Below are 13,180 nucleotides of genomic sequence, written 5' to 3'. Positions count from 1 at the left end.
GCGAGCTCTTTACATCCTATGAATGTGTTGAAATGACTAAATTTGCTAACGGACTACACCACGAGGGTTTAAAATCCTAATTTTTGTTACCACGCGGCCTTGGATTTATTGTGCTTGTGCCTTAACCAAATAATTCATCCAATTTGAGCCAGCTGAGAGAGAGAGAGAGAGAGAGAGAGAGAGAGAGAGAGAGAGAGAGAGAGAGAGAGAGAGAGAGAGAGAGAGAGAGCATAGGTTTGTGATGTCATGTTAAACCGTTAGTTTTCCGAGAGATGAAAATGATCATGCAATTCTGGTTAATTGAGAGCCTATTAGCATGCATTCCTTGCCCTCTTCTCTTTGCCAATTTCTTTCCTCTTTTTAAATAACACTTGCAAAGCTTAGAACTTGCATCACCATTACATAATTATTCTCTTTCACCTCTCTCTCTCTCTCTCTCTCTCTCTCTCTCTCTCTCTCTCTATGGGAAGGCCGCCTTGCTGCGATAAATCGAATGTGAAACGAGGCCTCTGGACTGCCGCAGAGGATGCAAAAATTCTTGCATATGTATCGAAATATGGTGTCGGAAATTGGACATTGGTTCCTAAAAAAGCAGGTTCAGTTTTATGCTTAACTTATTTAATTGCTAACCGAAGTGCCTATTTGATAACTATTTCGTTAGTTTGTCCGATGTTTAAAGATTATGTGTTTGCATGGTTTGTCTGCAGGACTCAACAGATGTGGGAAGAGTTGCAGGCTTCGGTGGACTAATTACCTGAGGCCTGACCTCAAGCATGACAACTTCACTCCTCAAGAGGAACAACATATCATTAACCTTCACAAGGCCATCGGAAGCAGGTGGAGTTGATTTCTTTGTTTACTTTTCTCCTTTTCATATGAGTGTTGTTGTCAATACCACAAGCAAATACAACAGTTTACAAACTTTTAGCCAAAAAAGCGAATTGATGGACACAGATAGACAGTAAGCCGTACATAAATTGAGGTTTAGTGTCCCTTTAATGTATATTTAATATCAATCCTTTTAAATTTTTTATGAAAAATTTGTAACTGCTTTTATGTGCACATATTTGCTTAGAAAAATTAACCAAAAGATGTCTCTTTTAAGTAGATAAAATTAAAATGCCAAGAGATTAATCAAGATTAACATGAGAAAAGTAAGATTCAAAGATCTGATTTGGCCTTATTGAATGGATTTCAAACACTCACTCTAACTCTAAAGCCTGATGACATGTTTACTTGCTTAAAATGAGAATCGAAATTATTCTGATTTCCGACTTTTTCATATCTACAAGCAAATAAATATTGGAATTATTCACATTATTAACTTCCTATGCGTTTACTAACACATGCAATACTTGTTTTATGCAATGCAGGTGGTCTCACATTGCCAAGCAACTACCAGGAAGAACAGACAATGACGTCAAAAACTACTGGAACACCAAGCTCAAAAAGAAGCTTTCCAAAATGGGAATTGACCCTGTCACCCACAAACCCTACTCCCAGATCCTCTCCGACTACGGAAACATCAGCGGCCTCCCAACCGCTGCCGGAAATCAATTATCGTACTTCTTTAAGTTCTCAAATAGGGCATTCGCACCCGAACCAGAGCCTTCTTCCGGCATCACAGGAATCCCATATACCCGTGTGATGATGAACCCTAATATTAATGGACAAGGATCAGAGCACAATTCCTGTGATAGCACACTTTCACTTGGCTTTTTGGCTCATCGGTTTCAAGAGAGTGTGCAAATTGAGCAGCCGCACTTTTTAAATGAAGTAACCTCCTCTTGCTCCTCATCATCCTCTCCTCGTGCCACAGATCATCAATTAATTTCTCAACCAACTTACGCGTGCCGGGAATCACACGAGGCTCAGGTTACGCCGTCTTCTTCTCCGTTTAACTGGAGTGAGTTTCTTCTCCATGATCCTTTTGCATCAGCTGATCCTTTGAAGCAAGAACAAGATTTGCATGACGTGGTGATGTCAGCTTTAGAAAACCCTAAACTTGGAGTGCAAGGCAACTCTGATGCAATTGAGGGATGTGATTTCGGAGGTCAGAGGAGCAATGGCTTGCTTGATCAGCAAGCTTCTTCGTCTTCCATGAGTTCGTTTGTGGAGACTATCTTGGATCAAGACAGTGAGATGCAGGCAGCTTTTCCTCAACTTTTGGATGCTTCTTTCGATTATTAATTAGTAGTTAAACTTTTTTTTTTTTGATAAGACGATATCTTATAAACTATGATAATTTAGAGAAAGGCGGATTCGAACTTTGGATGCAACGGGCGAACATACTACTATTATCAACCGGTAATAACTTACATCTGCATTAATGAAGTTAATTTCTTGTCTCAATTTTAACATGTTCCGTTAATTACGTAATGAAATTATCTATATTACTTTTCACTTGCCACCAAGGATCAGACCACAATAATCGAGATGAAATTATTTAAGGTTGAGGGAGAGAAAAAACTACTTTCCCTTGTCATCATTTTTAAGTAATTTTTCTACAATTAACCATATTTGACGAGAGATTATTAGATAGTATTAGAAAATGATCACGTTTTAATATGGGTGGATTATTGTTATATTATAACCTAAGGCATAAATTCGCCATCCACTCATTATAATGTGAACTAACAAGTTACCAAAACCAAGGAGAGATGATACTCGTAAAATGAAGGACTTTTTAGTTACTCGTTAAAAAGTTCTTGTGTAATATTGGAATGTGGACAATGTTTGAAATTTCTTTGATACTAGAAAGATATGGGGAGGGGTTGAAGTTTAGACTTCATCCTATATCAAAGAAACTCTTAAATTTTAGCTATAATCGATATATTTGACATATCAGTTAAATATTAGAGAAACTCTTGCATTTCGTATAAACCAGTGTTGACATTTCCTAAAGTTTTATTTGAAATTTCCATATTTTTTTTAGCAATTTTCCATTATTTCTATCGAGAACAACTGATATCGATATCAATATACCAATCGATATTTTCGTAAATTTGCATATCGATATTTACACCGATACGAATATTTTAAACGCTGAATGTTTTACGCAGCATAGTAATGTAATTGCATCTAGAATACTATAACCACATAAAAACCACTATTTGATATTTCCAAGTCACTTAATGAAAACTCCTCTCGCTCAGCTGTAATTACGGGTAAGTGGCCACAAACTCAAAACAAGAAACCGTTTTGTTAGTTAGAAAAAGGAAAGCCTTTTAATATCATCCTCCTCCCAGTCAAGGAAGGGGACCGAAAAAAGACGGATGAAACAAAGCAAGACGGAGACAGAGACCGAAAGTATCGATCAATGACTGCGTTGCAGAGATCGGCGACTTCATTCCGAAGGCAGGGCTCCTCCGGCCTCATTTGGGAGGATAAGATTCAAGTCCTCGAAAAAAAGCCTACTCTGAAGGTCGCTATTTCGATGAACAAAACTGACGGGGAAGAACATCCAAATCGAGACGAAGGGTTTCGAGAAAGAAAGGATGCTGATTCACATTCCTCACCAGATTCATCTTTACGTTCTAAGCCTGAAGAAAATGTTCATAAATGTTCTTTGTGTACTGTTTTCGGGCGATGTATGAGGCCACCTGCAGCGTAGTTGGATCTTTGAAGATTTGAATGAAATCTATATTTCTTACTTTCTTACCATGAACATCTGGAAAGATGAAATTATTGATCATCAGCACGCAGATAAAAGAAGCAGCTTCAAGATACAATCAGTGGATTTAAATGGAGGGGAGGGAATGAGACCTGTAGACGCAGCAGGAGGAGGAGAGGTGAAGATACTGGCTCTTGCTCCGATTTATAGCCAAACCTGTTGCTGCCAAGAAGCTGCATACAGAAACCGGAAGCATACTGGACACGGAAGTATGAATAAAATTTTCTTCTTTATTTCACTCTTCCTGCTGAAACTGTACATTCAAAATTCTATATACATACAAATTGAAGAAGCTCAGTACTAAGATTTTGAGACTCAGATTTTGAGACTCCATATGTTCTCGTATTAGTTAACTTATTTTTCTGTTATTTATCGATTTGAAAAACTCGAGTATTGTGTTGGGATTACAGAAACTTTTGATTCAGAACCACCGGTAATGATTTATTATTGTAGTCAACTTTGTTGAACCGTATGCAGCATAACAAATGCTCCGGCAACTCTTCTGCTTTGTTCCCCTATTTGAAATTCACAATGCATAGCACAGATTAGGTGTCGATCTTAAGTATGAGGTAAATACGCCAAGTTCAGATTTATGAAATATATTGTTTACCTGAATTGTGAGACCAAAATCCAATATCGTCAGCTTCATTCTTTCGTGAAATGCATCAATACCTTTTCTAGGGATGTAGCTGAATCTGTGCATATCCAAATCGATCTCGAAGTAGTTTTCTCCCTGTATGAGTATGATTGGAGGGAAAGAAAGGTTAAATGGATATGGTGCATTTTCTGATAATTATGCAGGTGGAGAATCGAAACCAAAACTTACCAAGTAAAATTCATGTTGAGGACGTGAAAGAACAGGTTTTTCATTGTAAGCATTCATTAGCTTCTTCTCGGCTGTGTTTAAATGAAGATCCTCCAAATTTGCCACTCGGCCCAAAATTTTCAATCTTTCCCTGAAGGGTGCAATTGTATCGACAGGGAATCCTCTAACTCTCTCCACTTCATCATTGATTAATCTCTGTCAAGAAATTAACCAAGGACACAATAATTAATTAGTTATACATACTAAATCAACCTAATGAGCGAGTCACGAGTCTGCCATGTGATGCAGCATATTTTCAAGAAAACCAAACTTCGTAACTTTATTTATACGTGTTAAAAATCAGGAACGGCCACAGCTAGAGTTTCAAGCAGCTTACAGTGATACTTTCTCGGAAATGAGGAGGAAGCTCCTTCGAATAAGTTTCAGAAATCTTACAATACATAACCAAGTTCATTCCTTCTCCATCACCATCGCCTATGAAAAAATTGGCTGGATAAAGTGGTATCTGTAGCATAGAAGATTCACATAGAATTTGAGAAAAAATTACAAAGAGCATTTAGCATAAGAAGAAAAACTATTCCCAAACATAGAGGACAAACAGATTATGAACATACAAACAGGTTTAGCACGGAAACGAAATAAGACGTAAAAAGTTCAGGAAAATAAGTTTGTGAAGGAATAGGCACCTGAACATTTACAACAAGAATAGAAGGGACATCTCCGGTGGTACTCACAACCGGAAGTTTCACAAATCGAGCAATGTGATCAATCTTTTTCGGAGATACGAAAATATCAGCGGCAAAAGGATAAAATGCAGCGCAATTCGGAGCAATTTCTTTCTTCTTATCCCTATCAAGCAAATGAAGAGTTGATGCAAACACAAATCAGACAGATTATTCCGAGGAAAAAAAAAAAGATCAATTTGAAAGTACTAAGCTCTCACCTAAGATAATTTTTACCCCGGACTTTGAAAGTGTTTGGCTCGAGAGGTGACCAACAATCTGGCATTCTCTTCTCAATGGGACAGTAGGGAATTGTAGAACCGGCTAGTGGTCTTTTCGCAAGCGATCTCGGTGAAACTAACACAAACAGGGAAGATTAAGATCAGCTGCCAGTCCACATTGTTAAGCTGCATCATAATACTAACAAATGGGAAAGTCCACGGGCAACACTCACGTAATGTGGGGGTGTGATCAATTGCAGCTGCAGCAGAATGCCCTTCCCTCCATTTAAACGAAAGGCCTTTCCTCCTCAAACTTGGCGTGGCCGTGGTTATTCTTTTGTCGCCCGACAGGCTATTGGAAGGACGACAAGGCAAGCAAGAATTTTGAAGAATCCCACAGTGATCCAGTCCCTGCATTCTGTCCCCTCCGCCATGTTCGTCCACGATCTCCTCTGCAGACACAGCGGAGGTGGAATGCAATGGCGGCGGTTTCTGTGCCTGCCGAGAAAGACCTCTCGGTGACAAAACACTCAACGTGGATGCACTTTCCGACTCGTTTAATGACATCACATCTGCATATTATATCAAACCAACCCACTTCTTAAATAATACTCTCGCCTAAACTCGCTTAACTTCGATGACATAACGCTACACAATTATTTGAAAAAAAAAAAGAAAAAAAAATACTGAAATTGAGAAATGATAATACCATCGTAAACACTGTAAAAATCGTCATCTCGCTCCGACTCGATCGCCGAATTTGCATCAAAAAACGCCCCATCCATACTTCCTGCTGGTCAGAACTCATCCGATTAAATTAAATCAAAACAGAAACAAATAAAATAAAAAGCAAACCCAAACCAATCAAAGAGTAAATTAAACACCTTGGAGTGCAGGAACGGAGCGACCGGAGGACGACGAAACGCGCCGGCGAATGACTCGTCTCAGGCGGCGGCCGCCGCCATTCTTCTTTTTCTTCTTCGAGAATCCGAAACTGCAGCCCTTCGGCCTCGAAGCACAAGCTCCCATTTCCCCAAAACTAAATTAATTAAATACTTAATTAATCAATTAATTAATCAAGATTCGAAGCCTCCTTCTCGCTCGCTTGCGACTTCGGAACTGGGCAAAGTTGGAGTCTTTGTGACGCCCGGAGAAATGTCAATTATGTGGAACGCAGAAGTGACTAATTTTTAATTATAAATTGGATTTTAATTTTGGCAACGGGTAGTTTGGTGGGATAGTTCAGTTTCTGTGACGCGCTCTTTCCACCTTAGTAATCGACGGCTGAGACGATGCCGCGTGGCGAGCTGATCGTCATGGTTAGACTCCGTGTTTGCATTGCATGTATGATGTGGCACGTGTCAGCTTCATGTCGTTTCAGAAATAATTTCGGCGACGTTCTTCTTTTTGTATAAGTGGACAGAAATCATCTTCGGATTTTGCTGTCTGAAGCATAAGAATCAAACAAATTTAAATAATTTAAATTGTTCGACGGTTGTTAATAAGATCATCTCCAACCGACGTGTAGAAAAACACACGTAGTTGAGTTACTATAGGCCCAGCTCAATAGCCCCACATGTAGGCCCAGCTCGTATTCAGCCCAAGAGAAAAAAGGATACTTGATTCTGATAACTTGAGAGACGAAGTGAGGAGCTCGACCTCTACAGTCTACAGCTTGAGGTGGAGCTCAGGCGGAGCGGCAATGGTGGTTTCGTCTCCTTCGATTCTCTCTCCATTCCGAATGAATGTAACAGCTACGGAATTTGGCTGGCCTTCTACCACTCCTCCTCGCATCAATTTCTGCAAACAATCGACCACAATCGCCCGTCGTCGTCCACGCTTCCGGTAAACCTCATCGTTTTTGTACGACACAGTTCATCTGATCAAAGTTTCGTCCTTTTTCTTAGAAATTTGAACTTTTTAGTTGTGTTAATGGCTGCAGAATCGGAGAAGGAATCGTGGAGTGCGTCCGTTGATGGAGCAGTACGGTTTCAACCCCGACGAGGCCTTATCTCCTGAGCCCTTTCCAAACGTACCTCTCTCTCTTCCGTTAATCTGTTTGATTATTACTGGTGATATATATATATATATATATATATATATATATGTGTGTGTGTGTGTGTGTGTGTGTGTGTGTATTTACGTTTGGAAATTGGAACGTTAGGGGAAGAGGAAGAAAAAGCTAAAAGAGTCTGGACGGGACATGCAAATTACACCAAGGGAGCCCAAGGCCCCACGAACTACCCATAAGTTGCTTACTGTATACAATATCTCCAAATTTTGTGTCTTTTCTTATTAGTTTTTAATGCAAGTTAAGAACACATTTAGCTGCTACTTGTTGATTAGCGAAATGGCGGTATACAATAACATGTTTGTCAGTTGGAAAATAGTGAAATACTGATTTATTAAGATTTCTCGAGTATGAGGTTGCAGCCAATGTAGGTTCTTGGAGGAAAGGCTCGGAGAATGAAGTTGCTATCTCCAAAGGGTATGGATGTGCGCCCGTTGATGGAGGTCGAGAAAGGTGCAGCCTTTGATATCCTGCAGGTAAGTAAGTCTTTTGTCTACGACACGTGCTTGTAAATTTGACATTTGTGCTTGTAAATTAATATTTGTGCCAAAAATCTTAGGCTGCTGGGGGTTGTCCTGCATCTTTAAGGCCTGGCCGTTGGTTAGACTTGTACAGTGGTACTGGATCGGTTGGAATTGAAGCTCTTAGCCGAGGGTACTCTCTGAGGTACCATTCATAAATTAGTTCATATCTCTTTCTACTACAAAAATCTTGAATTTTTGTATAATAGTTTTACGTATGTACTTTAGCTCTCAACTCATAGCTGAAGTGCTGAACCTACAACAGTCTAAAGTAGTCGTCTAGTTTTAAGTGAAGTTGGGTTTTAACGTGGAATCTCCAACGAAAAGTTTTGTACAATGCATTTTTTTTCTGTTTTTGTTGTACATTGTAGCATGTTTCTCTCGTCTCTTTGGGTCAAGGAACATACATCTTTATGGATTTCCTACCTTTCACAATTACCAATTCCAGGTACATTTTGTTGAGATGGATCCATGGGTCATTTCAGATGTTTTACGTCCAAATTTGGAATGGACTGGGTTTCTTGATGTGTCAGTTATACATACTGTTCGTGTTGAAAAATTCATGTAACGTGCACAGAAACTTGCAGGTATGTGCTAATACTCTCTTTCTCTCTCTCTCTCTGTAACATAGACAAAGGATGAGTGCTGATTAGAAGAGACTTCATGGTGCAAAAACATTGTCATAATCTTATATTTGTCATCGTCATATTTCTTAAGTCATATGTACCATATTTCATTTTCTTTTTATATCCAATCATTACAATAAAATTCAATTTCCTGCAGGTAAAGAACCATTTGATTACATTAGTGTTACCCCTCCGTATATGGAAGTTGACTATGCAGTGCTGATGGATCAAATATCAAGTTCGGACCTAGTTGGAGAAGATACCTTCATAGTAAGTTCTGATTTTCTATTTCTGTTATTGCTTATGTTTTTGCCAGTTCTTCATTAATCTTCCAAATTCATGGTCTAGGTAGTTGAGTACCCACTAAGGACTGACATGTTGGATTCATTTGGATGCCTTGTGAAGGTAATGGACACTATCAGCAGTTTTACTATGGATAAAGCATTATGAAATGTGAGATAATGATAGCTATCCTAACCAGTGACCACATAACTATATTAGTTGTTTCATTGGCAGTATATATGAGTTGTGTTTTCGACATGGTCCCATAGGTGTAACATATTATGTATATGTCCATAGTGTTACATCTCTCTGATTGTTGGACCTAAATATTGCAGCTGCAGGTTAAAGACTTATCTGATAAATTAGAGTTTCCTGGATGATCAACTAATGTTAAAAATGAGTTAAACTTTTTTATGTTAAATCTGAGTTTTGTCAAGAAAGTAAGAAATCTGAAACTAATTTTTTGTATATATTTCTTTCATTGGAAAGTTAACTGTTTAGGTGTATTCCTAAGTATTTATCTTCTCCCATATCTGAGTTGCTCAAATTATTAGGTCTTATAGCCAACTTATCATTTGGTTTTGCTTCAAATAATGACACCAAAATTGCTCGATATCAATACCTGCTATATATGTGAATTCTTTTCTTATGAATACAAGATATATATGTGCTACATGGTCTATCTCTTGATCTTCCAATGCTAAAGTTATAAACTTATTTTATAACTATATAAAAAGTTGTTTCCTTTTAAATTTTGAATGCAAGATGTATGTATTTATGTTCTACATAGCCTATCTACTTATACTATTGTCTTGTTGATTTGTAGCAAAACATTTCCTTTAGAATTTCCTTAAAAATTGGTATCCTTTATTTTCTTTTGAATCCTTGCTGATATGATGTTGGCATTATTTTATTCATATTGGTGTGTGGTCTTACTCCATTCAAGGCCGGCAATGGAGGTCTAGAAGAGCGCATTGCATCTTAGTATAAAATTGGTTGACCCCACTAAGTGATTTATGCTTCTAAGATCTAAGGTGAAGCAAATACTTTTGACTGAATCTCTTGGTTTTACTGGGCCCTTGAAAGCACATTATATGTTCACCTAATAGAGGTGGCAGTATCTAAAAGTACAAATTTCATAAAGAGAGGTGAATTTTGATCAAATGACAAATGGTGGCCCTTAATAAATACTTTGAGTTTCGTAATTGCAAGTTTGATTTTCTGTTTCTCTGAAAGCACAAAGAAGTTGCATATGGAGTGGGGGAAAACTAGTAGATTCAATAAGGCATTATATCAGACATGCAGGGTACACTTGTTTTGGACAGAATACTAACTTTGAACTAGGTTCATGCCTTCATTGTGGGATGAGGAGGGTTGGATTTATTGTGACGTGTTAATCTCATATGTATGTCAGATTGATTAGTTCACTCACACTCACATGGATACTGTGCATCACAAAGAACTAACATTTTCTGACTGGATATATTTGCAGAATTGGATAGACAAATATCTCAAATTCAAGTCAAGTTCAGTATTTAAATAATATTGGATAGGTACCTTTCTGGTAGCATTTCTTTATCTGTCACTTAATAATCGTCTCTCGGGCGAGCTTTTGTACACATCAGTTTCTGTAAGTAGTGACCATGGATAAAGTTCAATCATGTGGTATCATCGTCAGATTTCGTAAAACACCACTAGTTTTTTTTCAGGTTTCAATGTTTCTGATTCCTCAATTAACTGTCACTCTCAGGTTGTATTCTTAAAATGCTAGGGTTGTTGCTGACATTGATGAGTCTGATGGGAAATTCCCTATTATACCCTTCTCATGTTATGATTAATAAGAAAGTAGATTTTGGAAATATACTTGTGTGTTTGCTTCTCCAGTTTGTATCTTTGTTATGTATTACTGAATTTAGTAGAGTAATTATGTGCTCACATATCTTTATTCAACTCTTGTTACTCTACAGGCTTTTAAATTTTGCACATCCGCATGCATGTGAATAAAACTAGTTCAGTCTGTTACGAGATCATCCTTACTTGAAGACGCTTGAGGAGTAGGTAGAGTAAGCTTTTGTGATACATTGTATATCATATATTCATGTGACTGACTGATGTTGAGTAGTGTTGCAACTGACTAGGGGACAGAAAAACCTTATGGTCCTGTAATGAATTGATTGCATCAAAGTAATTACATAATTGATAGCTTAATTCATAGTTCTAAAGCATTTACCCTCTTTTTAGTGGGACTTTTAAATTCTGTTTGGAAATTTCTCCTCATTTTGAGGGCATATTTGGAAAATTATGCCTAGGTGACTATTTGGTATTGTTTTGTTTGAATGAAAAGTAGCATATGAACTTTCTTTTTATTATTAATTATTACTTTATTACAGACAATCATATGTCGAGATCCTTACTAAGCAAGAAAACTCTCAACCGTAGCCAAAGTTTTAGCCTGACACCTTTCTGTTTATTAATATTATTATCATTGATATCATTTGGTTTCTGTTGTTTGGGTGAAGAATGTGGGTGAGGCCGTTTATATAATGTGAGATTAGTTTAATTCAGTTAAGAAGTCAGGGGTTAGCTTGTACTCTGGAGCCAAGTATTCATCATAGGTGGGGATGGAGGAGTTTGTGTGCAGCTACCATATAGGGTAGCTGACTCAAACTGTAGGACCAGCGTGTGGTTGGGTGGGACCAAATACAGGGGGACCCGACTCTGTTGTTGGGAGGGTTGGACAGGTTACGTGGTCCAGCAATCGGATCCAAGATTTTTCCGGTAGAGGGGAACAAGCAAACCAGTAAGTAGGGGGTTCCAACTTCCTCAGTCCCGATTGTATATAATGGGGTAGCTCTAGGCTCTATGTCTTTTAGAAACTTGGGAGTACGTAAGGATTAGGAGGACAGTGAGGTCCCCTATTAGCTGCAAAACACAAACTAAAGCAGAGAAAGAGAGTTCAAATGGACCCATTCAACACAGAAAAGGGTTAGAATAACGAACTTTTCTGTTTATTATTCTCCGCTTATTCTCTCTCTCTCTCTCTCTCTCTCTTCACTCACACTCACAGATACAGATCTCATACAGCACCTTCTTGTATGAGCCTTTAAATAGAACCAACAACTCTACCCGCCAAGTTACAACCTAATCATTTGTTCTATTCTGTTCTCCTTTTTGCTCTCTCTCTCTCTCTCTCTCTCTCTCTCTCTCTGTGTTTCCATTTGTGCTTGCTTGTCTGAGAGTTCATCCTTGTCCTCTCGCCACAAGCATTGGTCTTTTGGGTACAGTCTTTATCTTGGTTTGAAATGACTGGCCATCAGGCGTGGTCGGAAAGCCAGTAGGTAAAACTTAAAGTCGGAGGGGGCTAAGGGGAGACATATACATGGAGAGTCGCAGGAAGGTTTTAAGAGCTCTGTTTGGAGCTCTTCTGCTGCTGGTTGTCTTCTGGTTTTTCCTTGCTGGAATACTTGTAAACCGCGGTGCCGAAAAAAAACCAACCGTTACAGTTTCATCCACTAAAATCTTCAAGCATTGGAAGTTGATTAGAAGAGAGAAGCATACTGTTGTCTGGGACTCCACCTTTATCTACGTGAGCAAAAGAAGAGTGCCAAATGGACCTGATCCCATTCATAACAGGTACTTTCATTTTCCTTCATCAATTTGTACTAGTATATTTCTCTCTCGCACAATAATGTCTGCTGCATGCTTAAATATGAGGGAAGGGGACATGCATACTGAGACTGAGGAGAGAGACTTCCCTATACCCCGGGATGCCACTAGCGTCCCAGATCAATAATACAATGCTGTGTGGGGGATTTAAAACTCATGGCATTGTATCATTGGTCCGGGAAACTAAAATGGCATCCTGGGGTGTAGGTAAGTCCTTCAGTAGACAAAGATCCTAAAGAAAGAAAACCAATATAGGAAAAGCCAGATCACATCAATTGGAAAGAGAATATATTGTTTCCATAAATTACGTTTCATATGAGACGTGACGGTGAACTTTATTAACCGGCTTTGATATCAACACTAAGCAAAAGAAATCGATAAATTTATTATATATTCTAAATAGAAGGAACTTATATTTCAGATTATATATGGAAATTGATGATTGTCTCCCTCTTTATCAAAAGCTTCTTTATATACCAAGCTTTCTCTTATTTTTATAAGCAACACATAAAGGCCTTGGAGAAAGAAGAAGACAACTTTTGTTGTGGGAGAGAACATAAAGAACTAGCTTC

General features: G+C 38.3%; 3 protein-coding genes and 1 pseudogene across 3 annotated transcripts; 3 read left to right on the top strand and 1 right to left on the bottom strand.

The window, feature by feature from the left end:
• Positions 1-160: 160 nt before the first annotated feature.
• Positions 161-2,190, top strand: LOC126610429 (transcription factor MYB35-like). The gene is made up of 3 exons (XM_050278477.1): positions 161-595; positions 708-837; positions 1,374-2,190. The coding sequence occupies exons 1-3, from the start codon at positions 463-465 to the stop codon at positions 2,188-2,190; spliced, it is 1,080 nt and encodes a 359-aa protein (XP_050134434.1). The 5' UTR covers positions 161-462.
• A 1,078-nt stretch (positions 2,191-3,268) lies between these two features.
• On the top strand, positions 3,269-3,977 carry LOC126610428 (uncharacterized). Its single transcript, XM_050278476.1, has 2 exons — positions 3,269-3,609; positions 3,764-3,977. The coding sequence occupies exons 1-2, from the start codon at positions 3,320-3,322 to the stop codon at positions 3,975-3,977; spliced, it is 504 nt and encodes a 167-aa protein (XP_050134433.1). The 5' UTR covers positions 3,269-3,319.
• On the bottom strand, positions 3,886-6,622 carry LOC126610885 (uncharacterized). Its single transcript, XM_050279034.1, has 9 exons — positions 6,327-6,622; positions 6,152-6,232; positions 5,676-6,014; positions 5,443-5,578; positions 5,186-5,348; positions 4,876-5,004; positions 4,500-4,694; positions 4,284-4,406; positions 3,886-4,188 (listed from the first exon to the last, which is right to left on the bottom strand). Exons 1-9 carry the CDS (start codon positions 6,469-6,471, stop codon positions 4,078-4,080), a joined length of 1,422 nt encoding a protein of 473 aa, XP_050134991.1. The 5' UTR covers positions 6,472-6,622; the 3' UTR covers positions 3,886-4,077.
• Positions 6,623-6,904: 282 nt separating this feature from the next.
• Positions 6,905-11,164, top strand: LOC126610886 (uncharacterized; annotated as a pseudogene).
• Positions 11,165-13,180: the final 2,016 nt, after the last annotated feature.

Source organism: Malus sylvestris, chromosome 17, assembly GCF_916048215.2.
Source record: "Malus sylvestris chromosome 17, drMalSylv7.2, whole genome shotgun sequence".
Taxonomy (NCBI): domain Eukaryota; kingdom Viridiplantae; phylum Streptophyta; class Magnoliopsida; order Rosales; family Rosaceae; genus Malus; species Malus sylvestris.
This window is presented reverse-complemented; position numbering and strand designations above follow the sequence as displayed.